Source organism: Symphodus melops, assembly GCF_947650265.1.
Source record: "Symphodus melops genome assembly, chromosome: 1".
Lineage (NCBI taxonomy): Eukaryota > Metazoa > Chordata > Actinopteri > Labriformes > Labridae > Symphodus > Symphodus melops.
Window position 1 is genome coordinate 51,877,702 of NC_136691.1, and position 23,468 is coordinate 51,901,169.

Here is a 23,468-nt window from a genome sequence, read left to right on the forward strand (position 1 = left end):
TACTAATTTGATTGAGAGACCCCTGGTGGCGGATTTTACATACTGTGCCTTTAAAATTCTTACATAACATAAAGGTCTTATTTCAAGGACAATATTCTGTGCAGCTGATCTTTTTTGACATGTTTTGATTAGGAGATAGCCTGCATTCAGTTCGATTTAATGTTTTTATCCTTTTAAGGGTCATATGGACAACATGTTGTAGATGAGGCAGGAAAAAAGAGGACAGGTACAGGATATAGTTGTTTACAGGGACAACGGTGCACTATATGCCCTTGTGTAAGGACAGGACACAACACTCATGGAGCTTAGCTTTAGAGTAAAGGGTGATGGATTTGCTTTACTGTATCTATGGTTATTATAACAGTTATAAGATTTGATTTTCACATGAAAATGTCTTGTTTGGGTCAGAATGTCTAAGGAGCTCTCATTACGGTAAGTGTATGTGTGGTAAAACAACAACTTCTTATTGAAAAAAAACAGGTCTAAGTAATTATAAGGGGAGTAATTGGCTGGAGTTCTAGAGGAAATAGCTCGGGGCCAATATTTACTGATCATCCATTGGAAGAGTTAAGAGGTCTTGATTGGCCTCTAGGGGCAGGATTAGACCTAAGAAGTGAAGTCATGCATCTACTTTTTGTTCCGTAACCCCCTCAGGAGTGTCTCTAAACTCATGCTAACGTTTTACAGAGCCATAAGCAGCTTACTTTTTTTTATCACTGTGCACACTTGTGTACATGTGTACATACATTACCTTCAAAACCAAAGGGAGTGGGAGACTTTAAAACGGCTTTAACTTGATAATTAAAATGAGGCTTTTTCTTGCAGCATAAGAAAAAACTTTTGTTTGGTGACAAAGACAGGTTTTCACTGTGAAGCCGGTGAATTAAACCACGGGGGTACTGAATGTTTATGTATCTTGTGATCAATGTTCCCTCTAAGCTGCGCGCTTGTGCAATCGCGCACTGCTCGCACATTCTCAGCGCACAAGAAAATCTATGCAGCGCATAAAATAAAATTCAACATAAACGTATTAATTAATATCTAATATTAGTCCTAATCTTATCTAATCAATTAAACCAATAATAATAACAATAATATTTTTGTTTTCTGTACCATTTTGCAACGTAACTCAGTGAGTGACAGGTGTCCAGCCAATGATATGATATGCGCAGCCAATCATTGACAGTGCTTGCATATTAACCCTGCCCATTCGCGCCACGCAGGTTAGCTAGCTAACAACAGTGCGGTGGAGTTACGATAAGCAAATGTTAACCCCTTATCATGGCGAAACGAACGGGCAGCGACACATCCACTCACCAAGCCATTGTGAAAAAGAAATGCGGTTCTTTTAAGATGGAATGGCTGTCAGAATATGTTCAAATAGAAGAACAAGCGGTGAAACTGGGTGACAGAAATCGTCTTGAAGTGGCACATTTGGACCAGCTGATGCGCATAAAGTCAAAGCAAGAAGCAGACGAAGCCATCAACCTGGACAAAGTGTACAACCATTGGAGAAGTGCGAAGGACAGACGTGAAAAATAAGGTAAAATTTAAGTCAGATTTGTGCATATTCTAGTGACATTTACAAAGATTTTTTACTTATGGATATTAATCATTAAATGATGTTACTACTAGACAATGTATGGGTAGTAGAAATGATAATAAAAAACTGAGTAATTACATATTTTACAGACAGAGTTACAGGAATTTACACTGTATCACAAGCTACAGCACACGTCATTGTGCAAAATGTGAATGTTTTAATGTGAACAAAATGTTATGTCTGAAAGGTGTATATGTGTCACTTCTTCCAGAACAGGACCCTCACCCAGGCCACAACTGGACCTCACCCAGGCCAAAGCAAGACTCTTCCCATGGCCAAGCAAGACTCTTCCCATGGCCAAGCAAGACTCTTCCCATGGCCAAAGCAAGACTCTTCCCATGGCCAAGCAAGACTCTTCCCATGGCCAAAGCAAGACTCTTCCCATGGCCAAAGCAAGACTCTTCCCATGGCCAAGCAAGACTCTTCACATGGCCAAGCAAGACTCTTCCCATGGCCAAGCAAGACTCTTCCCATGGCCAAAGCAAGACTCTTCCCATGGCCAAGCAAGACTCTTCACATGGCCAAGCAAGACTCTTCACATGGCCAAGCAAGACTCTTCACATAAAACATACTACACATCTCATGAACAACAAGATTTTTGTCTTTTTCCTTTAAAGTTTGTCAAATCACTTTAAAAAGTGAACTAGTGAAAATTGCTGCTGTAATTCGATTCTTTTAATAAGCCATGTAACTTGCTTTGATCCAAGGTTTTGTACAGGTATGATACTGGTGTGTGGCCACAGCGTACACATCTGATGTTGCTCACAGTGGTCCTTAGTGTGCTCAGGGAGCTTGTGTGTATGCCCAGACACATGAAAAATTAGAGGGAACATTGCTTGTGATTAAATGTAGACGTTTGAAACCTTAAGGTTGCTAATGTTATTGATTGAAGTCTGAGTGACGTCACCCATTTGTTCCTGCAGGGGGATTTGGAGTCCCATCGATGGGGATCTCAAAAGTGAAAATCCTGTCTCACCCTAACTTTCAGTCAACCAACACAGACTGAGAGCTGGAGCTCAGGTGGGGTTTAAGCCTCTTGAAAAAAAGTTACACTGTTATTGTGAATAACGCTCATCCTCGATAAAATCAAAACAAAAAAAAGGTTATCAACAAATTCACCCCAAGATACAGCTTCAACACACACTGTTTTTGCCTACACAACTTTCCATCTACCAGTTTGTCTGACTCTCTGTCAGCTTCTATTCTTCACAGTTTAGTTTAAATTCGCCCAGCAAGGCATCAGTGCACCAGTGTGAGCTTTGGTCTGACACTGTTCTTTCTTGTTGCTAAGAAAATTTCTCTGACGGATGATCCTCACTGAACTTGAGCTTCTGTTTTTCTTTGCCCCCCTGGCCTTTTCCTGTGACATATTTGTAAACGCACTCATCTTTCTGTCCTTTACTAAATTTACAACAATCTTACATCTTCTCTTGTTTATTCCATTATCCTTGACCAAACCCGACACAGGAAAATGCTCCTGCATCAAAGATTTGAGCTCAGGTGTGGGCCAGTTGTCTTCCCTTTTTCATAAAGCCATGGTATGTTTAACAAAGGGACACAACTCTGGAGTCAGACACCACTGTTCCCATTCTGTTCTCATTCACTGATGCTGTCAACCTACAGTAGAAGTGCAATGTTTACAACCAGGTCACAGGCAATTAGGCCTGCCCCTTATCTCTCCTTCACATCCCTGTTCCTGTCAATCTGTTCATCCGTCCATCAATCCATCTATCTACCACGCAGCTAAGATTTACCCAAGGACTGACAACCCACCTCGTTTCCCTTTTCCTCTTCTTTTTCTCTGTCCATCTATCACTCCCACGCCGCACTCATTCTCTCCTGACATCCGTCTGACCTGACTTAAATAAACACACTAGCCTGAGGGCTCAAACATGGCGGCCTCTCCATTTTTTATCCCGCCTCCTGTCTACCCACAATTTGACGCTAAATGCAGACTTCCACCCCTAATAATTTCTTGTGATCTTTCAGAACATTAGCCATGCATGCCTTTCTTTGTTTTCATTACCTTAAGTTATGTTTCACTGATAGAATGACATACGTTTCCCCTCTCTTTAACCGTTGCGGTTGAAGAAACAGACTTTCTCTGCAAACATGAGGTTCTCGTACATCACCGCAGCACAGCGGAGCAAATCAACAGGGTGAGGTTTGGTGAAGAGGGCTAGAATTGAAGATGTATAATGCTGATTTTCTCAACACTGCAGGAATTCTTTTGAAACCCAGACATCTGTACCCGTATTCTCGAAATAGGTAGAGAGCAGTATGAAAACTTTTTGTAGTCGCACACAATGGCACTGCGATTCTTTTATTCTTTCTCTTCACCTCTTTCTTTCTCTTTCTTTCTTTCTCTCCATGAGATCCTGGAAGCTGTTACAGCACAATGACTTCTGAACCTGCCGAATAATAATGTACAGTAGAGCAATCTAATATGCATTCACCTATGTGCAGTGGAAGGATATTCTGCCTCTCGGTTCCCCTTTTATGTCACAGCACAGAATCTGTCTTGGCTGAGATGTGAGACGGGACTGACAGTGGAGCATCTGGGGAATAAAACTTCTCGCGGCTTGTCTTGACAAACACAGAAGCAGACGAGAGGCTGCAGGGCGAGTGTTTGGTGGTTTCCATACTGTTTACACAACCTTGTTTTTGTTTGGCAGCACAATGAGTTTCCCATTGGGGTTTATGCGACAGCAGGTAATCTCTGCATTCTAATATTTTTTTGCTTCAATTATCAGCGACGTCTCTCCAACGCTCTCATTCCTTCCCTCTCTCAAGCTTTCTCTCAATTTTCACACAGTGTCACATAGGCTATTTAACTGTTAAAAAACAAGCTCGGAGCTTGACGGTCCAATGCTGTCTTAATGATATACTACAACTGTTTTGCAGGCTGTGTGTCTTGATACCTGGCGGTTGTTATACTGAGCAACCAGACAGACAGTATTGAAAGTATATTTTTCAGTAAAACAAAATAGTTGATAACCCTGGGGGAACAGCTAGTTACTAGCATTCAATGATATTCTAGAAAACACTACGTTAATTAGTTGTTATCTATATGTTATTATTATATCAACCTGTCAATCTAGTGTCTCGAGGGTGTGCTGTGGATTAGTGGTAGAGTCTGACATCTCTAAACTGGAAGGTTAGGGGTTTGATCCCCAGCTGCTGCAGCCACATGCCTTCGTTCCAACCCTCACCTATGGTCATGAGCTATGGGTAGTGACCAAAAGAATAAGATTGCGGATACAAGTGGCCGAAATGAGCCTCCTCCGGTAGGTGGCTGGGTTCAGCCTTAGAGATAGGGTGAGGGGCTCGGTCATTCAAGGGGAGCTCGGAGTAGAGCTGCTGTTCCTTCGCTTTGAAAGGACAGGTTTTCCAGGGCCCGGGGCACACCCAGAACACGCTGGAGGGATTATAAATCCCGTCTCGCCTGGGAACGGCTCGGGATCCCCCAGGAGCAGCTGGAAAGTGTTGCTGGGAAAAGTCTTTGTTGACTTACTTCATCTGCTGCCAACAGAACCGATCTTTAAAATGGACTTTACATGACAACCTCAGCCATCACTGTGTCAATGGGTATTAATGTGTAAGTGTGACCGACATTGTCATAGTGCAGCAGAAGACTAGAAAAGCGCTATACAAGCTCATGTCCATTTTTTAAGAGCATTAATAACCTCTGTCACACTCTCTTACAGGCAAAAATCGTTCTCACCCAAAGCATGAAGTCAACATGAAGTCAGATGAAAGTATACACAGTGTAACGTTATCTATGCTCTTTGATATCTCTCTTCCCCCTTAAATACTACAAAGACAAACACAGCATTAAAAATTCCTTGCGCTGCCACACTAAGCTTATTCAAGGACACTAGAGGCAGTCTGTCAACTTCAATTAGTGTTCGGTGTCCACTGCTCTGTGGTCACCCACAATACAACTTGCTGGTCAGTGCATCACAGTTCACTCATGACTGACAAGACCTTCCAGCTAAAACAAATCGCTGACATCAATCACGCCACAGGAGAAGTCAGAAAATTCTGAAGTATTCATGAGCTCAGGAGGGTCAAAGTGGTTTTCAAAAGAAAGGTTGGAATAAATAGTTATTGAGTGCTGCTGCCTCAAGCTGAAAAAGAATGACAGGCTAAAAGATGAGGCTGAGGATAAAAGTTAGCATTTTTGGAAATGTGTTTGTTTGCTGTCTGGCTGGAATTGATGTAAGCAGATCAATATGAATTGAATTCTTTGAAGATCAGTAGCCAGATTGATCTACTAGAAAACAGGAGGAAAAGCTCATTCTAGTCAATAACCCAATTGATTTTAACGTCAGTACATCTGAGCATCACCTGATTTTTGTCTAGTTTTTTTACTCAATTAAAAACTAGAATTTTCATGTTAATGAGACTTATCCGATGTTTTATGATTTTACTAAATGTTGTTCACCTGGAAACATACACCACCTGCCAGGGTAAAAGCCAGTTTATATGTTTCTTACTCACCTTAAATCAAGGCTCTAGTTGTAACCAGCACCTTTGTTGGACTAAAAAGCAGTTCCTCTATTCATCTGTTATTTAAGCTAAGCTAGGCTGCACTGCACTTGTAATACTCAACGGAGACACAATTAATATCAATATTCTCGCCAAACCCCATTAAGACAAACAAGCCTATTAAACAGAATTACATTTGACAGGCTTAGTCACCACACATCAAACCTTAGCTGTTGTGTATTTTTTGTGTGTATTTTTGTACAATGAATTGCCTTCATTATTTCTCATTTGATGCTGAGTGGTAAATGGTGGAGGTTCTGGATGAAACTAATTGTGCTGTGATATTAAAGTGCTCTAGCATGAACAAGCCACTGCTCGTGTTGCAGTGAATTTAGTATTTGTTCATTTAAATCCAGCTGTACCGCATAATGGCTCCAAAACTACACTTGAAACCGACAACTTTACGTGCAGTTGGCAGCATTGGCAGTCATCTTTTCTAAGTGAAAGAGTGTTGAGGTTTAATGCAGTCTTGGGACTGTAAGGTGTTTTTAGGCAAGTCTAAAACTACAAAAATGTTTCCAACATTTTACCCAGGTTGAGTTAAGTGTGTCAACCCAATAAGACATCATTTTTTCCATCATTTTGCAAGACACCTGGTAAAACAACTGAAGTTGGGTGAACCATGTGTGAAGGCAGAAGGATTTATTGAGGATAATTCATATTGAGTGAGCGGGCAGGGTTGAGAATGTTCTGATCACGTTACCAGTGTGTCAATTGTTTGTTGATTTGAATAAAGCCAACTACACTGGGAGTTAACATCAAGGCAAACAACTAGGATTTTAGTGTTGGGCTCTCGTGCTTTGTCCTCCATCTCGAAATTTCTGCAGTTTTTCATTTTTTCTCTTGGGACACAACCCCAAAGTCGAATTTCTTTACTCACATTGAACAATTCAAACTCAAAATGGACATATTGGTAGGAATGATAAATATATTTTAAAAAATTAAAGACAAGGGTTGCATTACTCCTTCTCTTCTTTGGAAACGTGTGCTCCTCAAGGATCCATTTCAAACCATACCTTGGTATGACACCATACAAGTTGACAGAGATAAATTATAAGTAACAGAGGACAGAGGGGAGAAGACGAAAAGGAGGATCTCTCAACGTTAACTTTGAGACTTTGACTGTGTGCCTCTGGGTTTGTATGGAGAGACACACACACACACACACACACACGCACACACACACACACACACACACACACGTATGAAGTAAGGTGATGGTGAAGGAAAGCTCTGTAGGTAGAGTCTGTTAAGCAGTACAAATCAATGACGTCCTCTCTTTTCCCTCCGTCCCCTCCCTTCCTCTTTTCTCCCACGCATCTTTACCTTCATCTCCCCTTCTTCCACTTCCTGCCACCACCATTCTCTCCACACTCTCCCACCTGCCCTGTAGGTGGGGAAGACACGCTGAATAAAGATACATGCAAATCTACTTAATAGGATGGAAAATTGGGGGGAAATAGGGATCTTTCCCCTTGGAGATATTTTTCCTCCGTCACTATCTTCACGCCCTTCACTCCCTGCCTCTTCTTGCACACATTTTCTTTCTCTTTTCCTCTGATTTATTTATTTTAGTTCCCCTCGAACTTAATATCCGTGTCTCATTTTCCTTAAATAATGCCCATCTTTCTTTCTGTCTTTTTTCTCTCTGTGTGACTCATCGGCACCTCCTCTCTAACCTCCCCCTCATTTTACATCGCCCTCCATACCCTGCAGGACTTCTTTTTTTTTTCTTTTTTTTTTTACATAATTGCAATAATCAGTTCTGGTGGTGATGCCCCTCTTCTAACCCCCCTAAAATAGCACCGGCTAACTTGCCCTTTCGAGCTGAATCCTAACTATTTTGTTCTATTAACAGGGAGTGCAAGAGAGGCTGCTTATACGATCTACAGTACACGCTGGGCGTAAAAAATCTCAATTTTATAAACATCTTATTATGCCTCGTTCCCTGTTAACAAGTGTAGCATATTTGATACTATCAGATATGTTGATCTGGCCTTTAAGTCTTGGTTTGTGCAGAAGTTTATGACGTTGGTGGAGACTGAAACAACTACGGAACAGATTGTAACAGAATCCTGACCAGACATTTATGGTGTTTAAATCCTGTTAAGATTTGTTAACATCTGACTTGTTTGGGATGCAACATTCTTCCATGATATTCTGCTTTATTTACATTAAACTGATTTTGATTGGCACAAATGTTGAGAGCTGGGCACACAGCCATCAGTCAAAAACAATTGTGCTGTGATTTTTAATAAGAGCTTTCTAACTGTCAAAGAGCTCTTTACCTGAAGACTGACTGCATGGATGACGACTTTCCTCATCCTTCAGTACAACTAACTTAACATAGGGTTGGGCCTGCTTTTAAAAGCCCTCAGATAGATTTCATGTTCACTTGAAACAGTTGATATATTGCAGAGTCCTGGGTACTTTCTGGTCTGTGAGCAGATAAAAATCATTGAAACACAGAGCAGCAATATGTTATTGGTATGCAAGCCAAGAACAGGTGGGCACTGAACCAAAACACAGCAGGAAGTTTCTCTCCACATATCTCAAGGAACTGCTTTGTGTACAAGTGAGACCCAATGCTATCACCTGATTACAAATAAACAAGCATCCAAGACCCTTCGTTAAGGCTATCTCAGTTCTTCACTTCAGTTTAGACATGTAAATTGTCCCCAAAGACTACTTTGTCAAATAAAAGCCATTTAGAAGAGACTTATATCCCTTTGTGTTACTAAACATAAAAAATGAAGAGATTTAAAAAAAAAATCAAGCCTGGAATGGTAAATTTGATAAAACTAATCAAATGAAATAAGAGATTCATCTTCTTGTTCTGGGCCTGGAATTAAACAAAATCACTTGTGTTCTGTCTGTCTGTCTGTCCTAATCCAGAGGATAATATATCCTTTCCTTCAAGAATATCTACCCTCCGTCACATTTTATTCAAAGGGATATAACAGCTGTGTCTGCCACTATGCAGCATTATGAAAGAAACTCAGACAACAATGATTAATTCTAATCTGAGCTCAGTTGAAATGGGTAATGGTAAACAGCAAATCATCCCTGCATGCATGCGTATTCGCTTGGTTGAAAGTAGAACTGTTTCTCTGTGTTACACACTGACGGTCATGCAGACTGACATTAATTGCCATGCAAAGCCAAAAGGGCTAGCTTAGCATTTCTGAAGATGCCAGAAGATGCATGCAAATGTGTGTGTATACAGTACTTCTGCTTGCATGCATTCCTGAGGGTGCTGTGTGTGAGTTGGTGGGCACATTAAGCCATCACATTAGAGAATATGCCGTTCATTGTTTCAAAACATGTAATGGAAGAAATTCTTCTCACATGCTGACAGGATTGTGTGTGTGTGTGTGTGTGTGTGTATGTGTGTGGGGGGGGGGGGGGTCCAAGGTCCCATGACTCTGAGAAGTCACTTAGCGTAATTTACCACATATGTCAAACCAGGCTTGTAGATGATAATTGAAGGTGACCTCAATTTAAGAGTGCTGCAGTTTGCGAGGCCATCGATTCTCACAAAGAGAGACAATATTTCTGCCTCCTCCAAAAGATAGAGAATATGTGCTGATGTGAGAGCCAAAAAGAGAGAGAGCATGAGCAGGGGAGTGAGAGGGTAATGATTGTGACTCTATCATGGCCTGTGCTGCTGTTTCTATCGCTTGTACAGGAGCTATAAGGATTAGGTCATCTATCTCCTTTCTAGCTGTCTCCCTGCCTGTTTCATTTTCTCTCCTTCACATGCACCCTTTCCCTTAATCGAGCAACAATGCATCAGTCTTTCATCGTAACTTCCTTTTTATATTATCCTTTTATTCCCCGTTTAGCCGCGTCCCTTTTACAGTGTGTTGCTTCTTCAGTAAATCTGAAGCCATTTTTCCTCTCTGAAGTCATTTAAGATGTCGCAGATAGCTAACTAAGCAATTACACATGGCAGACTTGTCGCCTCTCTATAAGAGCGCATTGGAGCCTTGCATGCCTGTAAATGTATAGTGAGAGAGATATATACGCTCCCATGTACTATATAGCTACTGAAGGTAATGAAGCAGAAAGCCAATTCTACCACAGGGCAACCATAATAATTACGACAATATCAGGTGTCTGCTATAATCATTATAACGCGACAGCTGTGTGCATATGTGTGAAGTATGATGGGGGTAAATATTCTCGATGAGGGACTGAGGATTGAAAAACGGCAAAGGCAGATTATGGAGACGGAAGACTGGAGAGATGGAAGGAAGAGAGAGGAAGAGGGGATTGAGTGTGGGGGGGGGGGGGGGGGTTAAAGAGGGGGTCCTTGGATGAATAATTCAATTAAGGTAAGATAGAAAAAGGAGATAAAAGTGCAGCACAGTGTGTCAGTCATTAGTGAGACCGCCAGGAGAGATAAGAAACAGAGAAGAGTGAGGGCGTGAAAAAACCCGCTCAGGTTAGTGGTACTCTGAACAGAATTAAGTTTAAATATCGTAATTATGGGTGTATGTGTACTCTGCTAATGATCAGGCAGACACACATATCAGACGTTGCTGTACAGTAGTGTGAGCATTTTATCCATGATGTATAAATCCTTAATGCAGACACTGAATGGCTGTCCTATATATAAACACATGGCTGTACATTAGCAGCAGTGTACAAGAGAAACACATTAAACTCCATACTGAGTGAAAGTTAATGCACATGGTGTAGTGACCCGCTGTGCAAGAAAGAGAGAGATCATCTATAATTTAGCCAGAGAAACAACTAATCTTAATTTCATGTGTTTCAAGGGTTAGACGCGTTTGGTTTTTTTTTCTAGGGAAGGTCATTGTTAGGTGAAACCTCCGTCTCCACAACTATTAAAACACAAAGTTCCCCCGCAGTGAAGACTACATTAATGAAGCAAATGGCTACTGTAATTATAGTTTTGCATGTAAGGATCAAATATTTAGAGAGTTCTGACACGAGACAGTTGGGACTGTTACATACATGCTCACATCGCCCTACATGGCATTGCACCCAAATATTTTAACTGAGCTTTTAACTTCCATAATGGCACCAGGGGTAAGTATGCGTGCCCCATGTACAGTGGCTGTAGTCCTTGAAAGCGGGTGGCCCTGGTTTGAATCTGACTTGCAGCCATTCCCGGCTCTCTATCTCCCTGATTTTTGATATCTATTTATCTTTCAATAAAGGCATACGAAGCCCAAATATAAATCTTAGAAAAGGGTTTTTTAGATTTTTTCAACTATTTTTTTCTGGAGAATTGTACATGTGTGAAAGCTAACATGAAGCTGATTAGATTAATGTTGAGAGTCCGATTGATAATACTTGTAACTCTCATCATAATTCACTTTTTCTGAATTGATGAAGCTGAAGTGAGAATTACATGAGCTCTATCTGTGACTCCCCCTGAACAACTATTTAAAAAAAAGATCAACTTCTTCATGAAGAACATTGGCTGCACTGCTTCCCCAGTTTTCAACCATGTTATTAAATTAAAGTTATTGCTGTGGCTGATTGCTAATTGCTGCTAATTATGATTGCAAAATGATTCATGAGGTATTATTACATTTTATAACAGCCGATAGACCATGATCCTAATCACGTCAATTAAATCTAGTTAGTGTACAACCAAATGTGTACAGGTTAGACTGAATTACAGTTACAGTATATGATGTCTCAGCTTACAATCATCTAAGACGAAATGGAGGTTATAACAGAGAGAGAAAGCAGCTGTGGTCCTTTCAAAATTCACCGGCTGTTTCAACATGATTATGAATGATATTTAAGATGAAACACAAGAACCTTATTTTTGGAGGCAACTCAAAACTTTGTCTAGATTGCATAAATAGGGTTAGGGTTGCTGGTGGCCTGGTGATGGATGCGTGTGAGGAGGCCCTGGTCCTCTGGGTGGGCGAGTTCAGGTTCAGCCTGTGTCTAATTGCACAAATAGGTACAGTGGTTTACACTGTCAACTTATTTTTTTATCAATTTAGACAGCGTGTAAACATTTTCCTGCAGTTTTTGGTAATTGAAAACAAGAAATCATATGATCATCAGTGCCTATTACTTTTTTTTTTTTTTCTTCTGTACAACTCAAACAGGCATTGATATCGCTTTACTAGTAATTTGTCAAAGTTTGTAATTCTGGTATAATAATAACAATAACTAGCAGTAGTCCAATGAAGAGATGTCTTCTGTCTTTGGCTGTCTTGTGTCAAGTTCTTGTTTAATGATTGGAAATCCAGAATGTGACGTCAGGATGCTTTAAATTACAGAGACATCTTCACTGCCTGTGGTTCATACTATATAATTAACCTGAGAATGAAGCATTGTCACTCAGGTCATCATTACGTTCCAGAGGATGTTAACCTCTCGGGTCAAAGGTACAGGGTTACTTTTCATGATCATCCATTTTCATTAAGCTCTATTTTCCCCTCTAGCCTTCGATCATGCTCAAACTGCACAGGTGAATACAGAATGAAAACCAAGAAACAGAAGCGAGTAAATCCTTTACAGTATAAGATGGTATGCATTATGTATATATATTTTTTTCCCCAGCTCCACGAGTGCTTTAATCCCCTTCTTACTTTTCCCCCTGCACATCGTTACACATAAATTGCCTCAGCGGGGTTTCCTCTGGCTTTTCTTTGCAGCGGTGAGGAGGTCAAAGCCACTTTTTTTTTTACTCACCTCTTTTCCAGCCTGACACTTATCTTCCATGATTTTATTGCAGGTTAGACACCCTGCATGAACTTCATTTTCCAGAGCTCTTCATCTTTTGCAAACGGTTTGATTCAGCTACAGAAAGTGAATAAGCAGGCTGTCAGAGAGGAACATTATCCTCCTGTTAGTCATTCGATTCCATGTTTGGATTTAATTGAATCCCAAAGACAGATAAACAAATGTCCTGAGTGTTAAAAGAGATCGTGGCAGGCGACTGTAAAGTGTAACAAGTGCTGCAGCCCGCTCAGAAGTAATTATGCTCTATGATTTGGGAATTGTGCCTTAATGTAATTATGTTGCACTTTAAAGATTCATTTTGTCTATGATGGCATGCCGCGAGAGGTTGGTGTCTCACCACATTATCCGTAATCACAGCTCCCTACCTCCATTTCATATATTTATAGAGTGATCCTGCGGGTATGGAGGATAGACGCTGTCCTTATATGTGTCTTTGTGTGTTTGTTTATGGTGTCACGGTGTCACCGGAGATTATGAATTGTACATTTAGCCCCATATAGTGTAGATTTGTAAACCAGATGAAGCACGATGAGTGAGGGGAAATCAACATCAGCGAGGCGTTTCCACCATCCCAGTTCATTACCAGTGTCTCCTGATGGAGGGATTTTTCACACTGGCAGCGGCAACATCCTCGATTTCAGAGCACTTCTACCTGTGCATACTGTGGCTATGTTACACAAGTTGTTAGCTTAAGATGTAAAGCAGGAAATAGTACCGTCTTAGAAAAACAAGTCTGGGTGCTTGAGATAACAGGGGTGAGATAAAGAATTCATTTTTCCTCTGACATTGTTGTTGACAACGTTGACAGCTTAAGTTCTGCCCCTCCTTGATTTTGATTTGTCACAGAGGAGGAAGTGACATTTACGAGTGCAGCTGTGCTCCCAAAACTTGATTCAATACAGCCGCCGTTGTCAACAGACCGTTGTCATAGAGACAAGACAGACTTGCAGCCGTTTTATTCTCAGCACAGAAACGCTGCATGCAAGAACATCCGAGCGAACAGCCAACTCTTTTCTGCCCAGAATAAAACACAAGGTGGACACAGGGACTTGTCCTCACGTATATTTAGAAGCTCAGCAGCCAATTAAGATCTATGTATCATGTTATTTTGCATGTGTCCTTGCCAGGTGCCATTTTACAAAAGCTTCTTGTTGCACCAATTAACACTAAAGAGAGGTGAGTCATTGGATGATTGTGCGTCCAACTTGCCAAGAGAAAAATAGATAACCAAACTTCGATACAAACTAAGAGTGTGAAAAAGGTAATATATGGATAGATGCTTTAACTCCTTCTTTACATTTGTTCTTCCACATTAATAGAAAAATGGGGAAATAATCCTCAAGAATCTAAAAGTAAATACAGACAGGTAGGAGAGCTGTTCTCTTCTCCACAGAAGTGACAGCCACAAGGACAGAAAAAGCTGAATAAATATGAGATGAAAATAACGTAGTGAGCAGGTGCAAAGAAATTCCCAAGTAAATCCAGGAATTATGTAAATCCTCTACAGCTTCAGAAATGATTCCCCTCTTCACCCACGGTAAAACACCACACAGGGGTCCTGTTTTAACTACTTACCCTGCTGACTCCCCGGCCCCTGTCTTCTCCATAATTTGTTCCCAGGATTTCAAAGAAGATGTTCGGGTTGGAGCCATTGTCGGTGAATTCTAGGAAACTGGTAAGGCCGCTCACTCCGAACTGCAACACAACAAGAAGGTAGGATTTAATTATCTGTGGGATTGTTTTGCCACTACTCCCACTTGAAAAAAAGATAAAGACATAAAATTAAAGGGCCCTTATCTCTAACTATCTGAGTCGGGCAAAAGCCGCTGGCAGTCCAGACGAATGTAACCCAGGATTATATTGATAAAAGTAACATCCAAGTAGTATTTACAGACCTCCTTTACTGAGCACTCATTTTAAAACAGAGGCTGAATTGTTTTCCTGACAACTGAAGGTTTGAGTAATCTATTAGCAACACTGCGGTGCATTGACCAACTCTTCTCAACAGACCGTTTTGCACTCCAACTGTGCAAAGCTATTTGCTCCATATTTCTGAATTAGTCAAGAGCAAGTCAGAAAACACGAGCAAACTGTACCTATTTGGTGTTGAGTCAAAACCACTAGACATAATGCACAAAAACTCACAACACTATGGCGCCCAAAGATGTATTTATTGATTTGCTACATTTGTTAGCAAATAAATAAGCACACCTTTAGGTCTTTGTGGATACCATCTAGTGTTTGTGAAGTAAAAAAATATTTTTGTGCAACCAGCACCGGTGCACAGAGATGGTGCTCTGCAGGCCGATCGGGGTGCATTCAACCCCTGTGTCTGTTTTGTGAATTGGAAGCTGCCTTTTTGATTAATTTGCACAGGTTTAGCAGGCTCAAAGTGAATCAAGCCTTGATCGTGTTTCCACACAAAAAAGATAAATTGCCTTTAACCAAAGCAAGACGAATCAAGAAGAAATGTATTTATACTGACATGGACATCCGGTGATATAATGTGTATAAAGTTATGTTACAACGCAAAGTATGAAACACAAAAGGCAATTAAGTAAAGCACTTCACAAAGATTAAAAATAGAGCGCACAAGTATTTTTTAAATCAGTATTGCTGGCGTGATCATGGTCATCATCGTCCTGATTGCTTTCATTATCCTAATTAGCGTCTTAATTAAGTCTGTTGTCATCAACAGAAGAATACTTTTTTTGGCTGTAAGAGGCCTCAACAATAATTGTTGCTGTACAGTCTGACATTAATCTTATCAAATATTTATCAAACTTACTAAAAATCAGATCAAATAACTGCATGTAGTCAAACAGAGACATGACTCATCTGTTTCTTAATAACTGTTCCAATGAAAAAAGAACAAGTTTAATATGCAATTATTTTTAATGAGAGGCTGCAAAGTTTCAGTTTGAGGTGGGTTTATTCAATAATAATAATCCACACACACACACACACACACACACACACACCTACACACACACACACACACACAAAACCCCAACACCTACACTTACACACACACATCCACACAACCAGCACCCCTAAGGTGTCAGTCCCCAGCGTTGCCCTTCCTTCTAGTTGTGTGACCTGTTAGTGGAGGTGACACTGCTCCTGCTTCGGGGAAGGAGAGGTGTTATAATGTGATTCATGTTCAGAGTGTGTCTATGCTTGAACCTGTATGTGACATTATGATAGACTCTTCACACATACATATATAGTTGTATAGCATGCACATCTTCATATTGTGGTATTTGTTGTTGAGCATTTATCTTCAGTATTTAAAACATGGAGCATGAAGTTGATATTAAACCGGAGCACTGGGCTGCACTATAGTCTAGTTTAAACATGGTTTGGAGGCGGCTGTAGGTCAGTGGTAGAGTCGGTTGTCTCTCAACTGGGAAGTCAAGGGTTCGATTCCCAGCTCCTGCAGCAACATGTCTGATGTGTCCTTGGCAAGACACTTAACCCCAAGTTGCCCCTGCTGCTTCGTCTGCAGGATATGAATGTCTGCGAATGGGATTTGTTCCTTCTGATGGTCACTTTACATAGAAACCTCTGCCATCAGTGTGTAAATGTGTAGGTGTGACCTGCGGTGTAAACATGCTTTGAGTAGCCAGAAGACTAGAAAAAGCATCGCGCAGGCCATTTACCATTTCCAATGACTTGAAAATGAGAATTGTTTTTGTTTTAGTTATTTCTATATAGACAGAGGGAATGACTTACATCAAAGCTACTCGGGCAGTGAAACTACAAATTTAGATACTTGGGAAGGATTGGTATCATTTTCAAAGTGGAGATGATTTTAGTTTGAAACAAGTGATATCATGTAATAAGAAGAATACACCTAGTCCAATAAACAAAGTATTTATCATTTTTAACTTAGATCAGAGTGGTGAAAGCACTTTGAAAGTGTGCATGTGTTTATGTTCACAGAATAATAGGAAAGATAATAATATAGAAAAATAAAATGTACATTGGTATCTCCTCTTTCACTACAGTCTGATATTGTTTTGAAATAATGTACATTTTCAATTTGGCATATATTACCGTTGTTAATTGCTTTATTCCCCAGGGTCGACCAAACACACAAACACATCCACACAGCGTCACACTTAATAGACTGCATGTTTATTTGCTTTCTTGGAAGCCGGGATGCACCCAGATACTGTTCATTGCCTTTCATAATTATTGAGTTAATTAATGTTGGCAGCTCAGTTTTGGCACAATACATTCAAACAATTATCTTCCCTTTAATTGCACCTGATACAAAGAACATGCCACTGGGCCCATGAGAAAGAGTGGGGGGAAAAATGAGAAAAAAACATGAAACATGAAATGAGTTTTTCATTATTGAAAGATGAAAGTAAACAGCTGTTGTTTGAAATGGGAGACATTATGAATTTGGACTTTGTAACAGTTTCGAATGCTGGTTGAAGGGGTGTGCAGAAGGTCTCACTCTGCCTTTAAGAAGTGACCAATGAAACTTTATATGGAGCCTAAAACTTACCAGGCTACCATAGATTTGATGGTGGTTAAACACCAGCCAATGACAGCTAAGCGCCATGTGGCAAGCACATCACAAATTTCACTTGCTGCATTTTATTTGTCAATGAAATCCAAACGTCAACATCAATCCAACTCCTTGTCAACAGCTGCAAATAAGTATTTATCATTAGCATAATGGCCCCACATACCAGAACGCTGATTAAACTCATAGGCACACACAGGAGCACACAGTGCTGATACAGTGCAAAATGGAAGTGATGCCAGGCTGCTGATTTGAACTCTGCTACTGCTCAGGGCTCTTTAACACAGCTCTGTTGAGACAGCCATCAGGACTGCTTTAACAGCCGGAGCTGGCTGATGAAAGTGTTGCCAAGACCCAGCCTCATCTCAAGGTGAAATGCAGAGATAGATATAAAAGACATTGCGCTGCATTTATTATTGTCTGACACTAATCCTAAATTAGCATTTCACTTGGCTTCATCATTCAGTCAAACAGCCTTCCCTGGAGCACTTCTGTATTGATATCAAAACAGAGGGCATTGATCCAATTGGATTTAACAGTGATGAAAGTGTTGCCAAACCAAGGCGTCAAAAACTCAAGGTGAAATTCAGAGATTCAAAAAAAATCACCGCTGCGGGATGAAATCCACTATCTACCAAAAGTCAACTGTTGAGGAACTGAACAAACTTGCTGATTGATGCAAGTATTTTTTTTGTTGTTTTTTTTTTAAGTGTGCAATCCTTTGAATTCATAAGCAATTAGTTCATAAAGTCTGCAAAGCAATGGAAACTTTTAGTCAAAGTAATGAACAGAAATTGGATTTTTTTTTATGTAGTCAGAAGAAAGGTAGACTTATTCAAAGCCTCCTCTGTGTCACTCTTGATCCCTGGTGGGGATTTCCACTCGAGTAAGAGACGGCATTGTTAGTGAATGTAGCAGAGACTGCATCTTGCTGTTTTAATAATAGCTAAGGAATGATGGCGCCTGGTCTCCAAAATTTCATATAATGAGCACAATGTCTTGAAATGCAAATGTATGTTCCCCTAAATGAAAAGTGTGAGAAGTGCTTTTCCTCTCACTAAAAGATACACAGGAGACTTGACTAAGAATAGGAAGACATCTGAGTGCGTGCTTGCATGGAGTAGTTAGGTTAGGGAACGGGCATGTTGTTTTTGGTTTTTCACGACTGCAGTAATCAAGACTCGTCTCCAAACAGACAGACAGATGTGTTTTTTGTTCTCAGTAAAGACTTCATATTTGGCAGAAATTATAATGAGATCTTTCTTTATTTTTCCAAACTGGCACAAACACACCTACAGTATCACACAGCAGCAGAGCACAGCAGGAAGCTGATGAAACACAGGGACAGCTTGAAGTCAGATTCAAGACAGGTGACCTTGATCAAAGAGATCAACAATGAAGTTTCAAAAGGAAAATGAAGGTGTTGGTTGTCTCGTCTTTCTAATCGGTACAGTTTGTGACATTCACTGTTTCATACGTCTTATCTGCATAATAGTAATTTTATGAATGGTGTTGAATTTCAACAACGCTTCAACATGTTTAAGAAGCAATAATAAGATATCTACGGGTTTAAATCACAATCCTATGTCCTCAGACATTAAGGGAACATGCTGTGAGGTAGTTTGTCTCTGATACAGTCCAGCAGCAGGACGTCTTCCTTCTAACTTTAGAGTCTGGTTCTGAATCTTCAATTCTTGTTTGGACCACAGAGCTGAGACAGTTTTCTTTTTTTTTTTAAACAACAATCAAGATAGAGATGTGTTAGTGTTGCTGTCTTTTAAACTTTAATGGAGATGGTTACATGCTACACTCCATCACCAGACAACATACGTTTATTTTGAATAAGGATGTTTTGCTAGTGTTATGGTAGAATGTGATACATTTAGTGTGGCTTTTTTGTATTCTCCATAGGCACAAACATTTATTCTGCAATACACTAACCATATATTACAATGTCTGACATCTGAATGTTTTTTTTTTAAAAACTGAACTGTGTTGAGTGCATATATATCCATATAGCATAGCATCCATATTATAATTTTTTTAAACTCTATTTGTCCCCGTGGGGCAATTGCGCACCAAGCGTTCGGCCACAGAAGCAGCGAACTGCATACACAGAGCAGGGGAGCAATTCAGGGTTAAGTGTCTTGCCCAAGGACACATCGGATGCTCGGAGATCGGGAGCTGGGGATCGAACCCTCGACCTTCCCGTTGAGAGACGATGACTCTACCCACTGACCCACAGCCGCCCCATAATGTTAAGTCTTGTTTTGCTGGAAAGCACTTTGAGCTGTATACTTGTATGAAAGGTACTATAAAGCACATTATAATTATTGTAATTGTTATTATCATAATAATAATAATTATTATTATTATAATTGTTAATAATAATAATAATAATTATTTTTATTAACTCTACAAGCACATTTCTTTGTATATATCTGCTGGGCTGTGTCGGACATTGGTTTTAATACTAATTAACTGAAGCTGAATAGCTCTCTGTCCGACTTGTAGAGAAATGTGTTTTCTTCTTGATTTTCTTACCTTTTTGACAGTTTCCAGCATGCTCTTGCCTCCCTGCCACGGTTTGGAGTTCTTCCGGATGCAGCTCAGACTGGCCATGCTGTGCCATTTCCTGTCCTCTAACTTTCTGTGGAAGGTGTTGGCTAGCAACAGCACAGAATCATAGATGTAGCGGTTGGTGATCTACGAGTAGGAGAAGGAAAATGACAAGAAAGTCAGTCGGCAATACAGAGAGAGAGAGAGAGAGAGAGAGAGAGAGAGAGAGAGAGAGAGAGAGAGAGATAATCAAGGATAAGAGGATGATAAGACACTTCTGCATAATGCTGATCAAGTTAAAAACAAGAAACTGACTCCATCATGACTTCCTCGTGATCAAAGTCTTGGATCCATGTGCTCCAGTTATGAAGTCTAGTTTTGAAAGACGTACCCATACAGACATGCAGATATTGGTAATAAGCTGGAGAAATAGGTCGAAAGCTTTCAAGCTGAAATGTTATCAAAATTAAATACTTGACTGGAATTAATATCCATCCACACTTTGATCATAAACAGGGGGAAAAAAAGCCCCCTCCTGCTTTGCTTTACAGCCTCACTCTTTTCCTCCTCTGTCTCCCTGTTCCACCTAAAAGACGGCGTCTTTGTACACCCACAGACACTCAGAGGGCAAGCTTAAAGGATGACATTAATTAAAGGGTATTGATAGGTACTTGGCACCAAATAATGAGCTGGAGTGAGGTGAGAAAGAAAAAGGAGAGGAGTTTGTTTAGTCCGTGATCGATTGTTACGTGATTTACACAACTTCGAGTGAGTGAATAATGAATAGATTTACTACTCATAAATAATAATCCCACCATGGCGAGACAGCTGGTGATGGTTTTGTCTTCTATCCAGAGAAATAAACTTTCAAGTTCAGCTTGAAAAGTGAAAAGTTTCTGATGTCAAAAGAATCCAGATATCATTCATTTAAGGATTTTTTATGATAAGAATGTGAAACGTCACGATTGCATAGATCTATATCCTGTCATTAAAGTGCTGAACAGTTTGCTAGGTTCATTCAAAAAAACACGTCCATGATTACAATATTAACTTAACCACAGAAAGAGGAATGGGTTCAACACGTTCAATAAAAAAACGTAATGAAAACTGTTCAAGAGGAACTTTGAAAAAGTCAAACGTTCGATGCCATGAGGTGGGTTTTACTTTCGACCCATCAGTTGCGCTGTCAGAGAGTTAGAGTGATAATTAGACATTCAAAGATGCAGGCAGGGAGATGGCAAATCGTAATTTAAAAAAAAATTGCATTGAAGACATGAATTAATCATGGTGAACTAGTTAATGCTAACAGCCCTCCTATAAGAATAAAAAGACACAGTCTGAAGCTTTAGAACTTTATTTAATACAGTATTTAATTTCATCAAAACGTGAAAAAAATATGTTTTAAGTCAAATTTCTTTCACTTTCTTTACGAGAATCCACCGTTCCATATCTCTGTCTCTTTTCCATCAATCATTCTGTCTCACTGTCTCACTGCCTGCTGCTTTTTCTCAGGAAATTAAAGTGAAAATATACCGCTCTATGGGGAGCTTCAATGATCAGTGGGCTCTGCACACTTCAAGTGAACATTATACGGTGTATGTGTGTGTATGTGTGGGTGTGTGTGTGTGTGTGTGTGTGTGTGTGTGTGTGTGTGTGTGTGTGTGTGTGTGTGTGTGTGGTCAGCCTGAGTTGATATGCTTCAGTGCAGTGTGAAATTGGGCTTCTGGGCCACTCTCTGACCACTGAGCAGATCTGCTTCCTCTCTCTCTCTGACTCTCTCTCTCTCTCTCAAATTCACCCTCTCACAAACCCATGCGCAAATACATACACACACAGACACACACACACACACACACGATATCAACTTGAACATGTGTACAACCTTGTTTCAACTGTTCCTCTCTTTGCATGAAAAACTGTTCGTCCTCGATAGTAATGAGCCACGCACACACACACACACACACACACACACACACACACACACACACACACACACACACACACACTCCCCCTGCGACCCTCCACAGTGCAATGAACGCTCACGTCTGTGCTCGACCTGACAAATAATGAATACATTGGAGGGCTTGATTCCTGATAATAGCTTTTTACACTTCATTCATTTTAGAGCCACGAGTAGGGCTTTATTTACATTACTGAACGCTTCAGGGCTTCTGAAGTTAACAATGTTGCCACATTAAAGGGCTAGAATAGTTTGAACTGCAAGACTCCAATCTATGGGATTCAATCAACCTTTTGATTAAAACAATGTATTTAGCTGATATTTTCATTTCATTATAAGACTTTACTCCATTAAAAAACTAATAACCATTTTTACATCCCGCTTCTGATTATCGTGGGTGTAGGCCTGGAGCACAGCTGTCTCAGGACTTGAAAGGCAGATACCCACATAAACATTAAGAGCACGTCTCTGTTTTTTCAATGTATTTCCAACTTTCATCAAATGTGTTCCCCTAGGGGCGTATGCATCCACATAAATCAACAGCACATTAATTCAATTTCATTTTTTTGTCTTGACACATAAATAAGAGTGTGTTCCCTTTTCTCCGCTCTGTTTGACGGCAGCTTGATGAGTCACACACAAACAAGTAGGGGTAATAATTGCATACATATTGCCACCCCAGGGGACATGTGAGTAAATAAAAATAAAAAAAAAATATATATATATATATATATATATATGTAAAAGCCCAGGAAATGTGAAATCCATGTGTTTTTCTATGACCACACTTCAAGATGAATTGTGTAAACCCAAATAAATACACATAAGGATGTGAGTCAGCTTCTGCCAAAGTGATTAATGTTGCAGGTGAAAAACCTCAAGCTGTGTGCGCTGAATCAACCAGCTTTATGTAATGGGAGGCGTTTGAATGGGGAGACAAGTTAGCCTGTCAAACTAAAAGAACAGAAGTCGTTTTAAAAGACAGAAATGGAGCAACAGAGCTGCTTTTAATACATTACTAATGTTAGACTGTTTAAAATTTAACACCCCCCTGCCCCCCCAGAGGACACTGTTAAAACATAACACAAAGAAAGTGAGATTTTTCCAGAGGACGTGGGCATGAACAGCATGTACCTCAGCGACACCACACACACATCAGTACTGCTGAATGTATGATGGTGGGAGAACTCGACTATGTTATCACTGGATGTGCCAAAGTTACACCTTTATTATGTGTATTCTTTCTCCCCTGAATCTCAATGAGTTCATCAGTTCATCTTCAAAGCCAATCCCTAAGAACAGGGTGACCATCAGAAACAACGTGGTCCAAAAAGCTTGGATATCATTCTCACATCTTTGGCAGACTGGTCAAAGTCAATATCATCAATGATTAGTAGGCAGACGGCTGTGGAGGCATTTTTTTTTATTTATTATGTCAGTCTTTAAAACACAATCTCTCTGTTTTTAAGATGTATTACTGGTGAAGAGTATGAAACACATTGTTGTATGATAGT

At 40.1% G+C, this 23,468-nt stretch overlaps 1 protein-coding gene across 4 annotated transcripts in view; it reads right to left on the bottom strand.

Moving 5' to 3' along the window:
- The window catches only part of grid2 (glutamate receptor, ionotropic, delta 2), a 475,776-nt gene that overhangs the window by 135,728 nt on the left and 316,580 nt on the right, over window positions 1–23,468 (bottom strand). For all 4 annotated transcript variants that reach the window (XR_013781008.1, XM_079365815.1, XM_079365816.1 and 1 more), the window contains exons 7-8: window positions 19,980–20,141; window positions 14,471–14,590 (exon numbers count right to left, since the gene is read on the bottom strand). Coding sequence is in view for 3 of the 4 variants with exons in the window: in XM_079365815.1 (XP_079221941.1) it covers window positions 14,471–14,590; window positions 19,980–20,141 (282 nt within the window). In the remaining variant the exon portion in view is untranslated. The remainder of the gene's footprint in view (window positions 1–14,470; window positions 14,591–19,979; window positions 20,142–23,468) is intronic.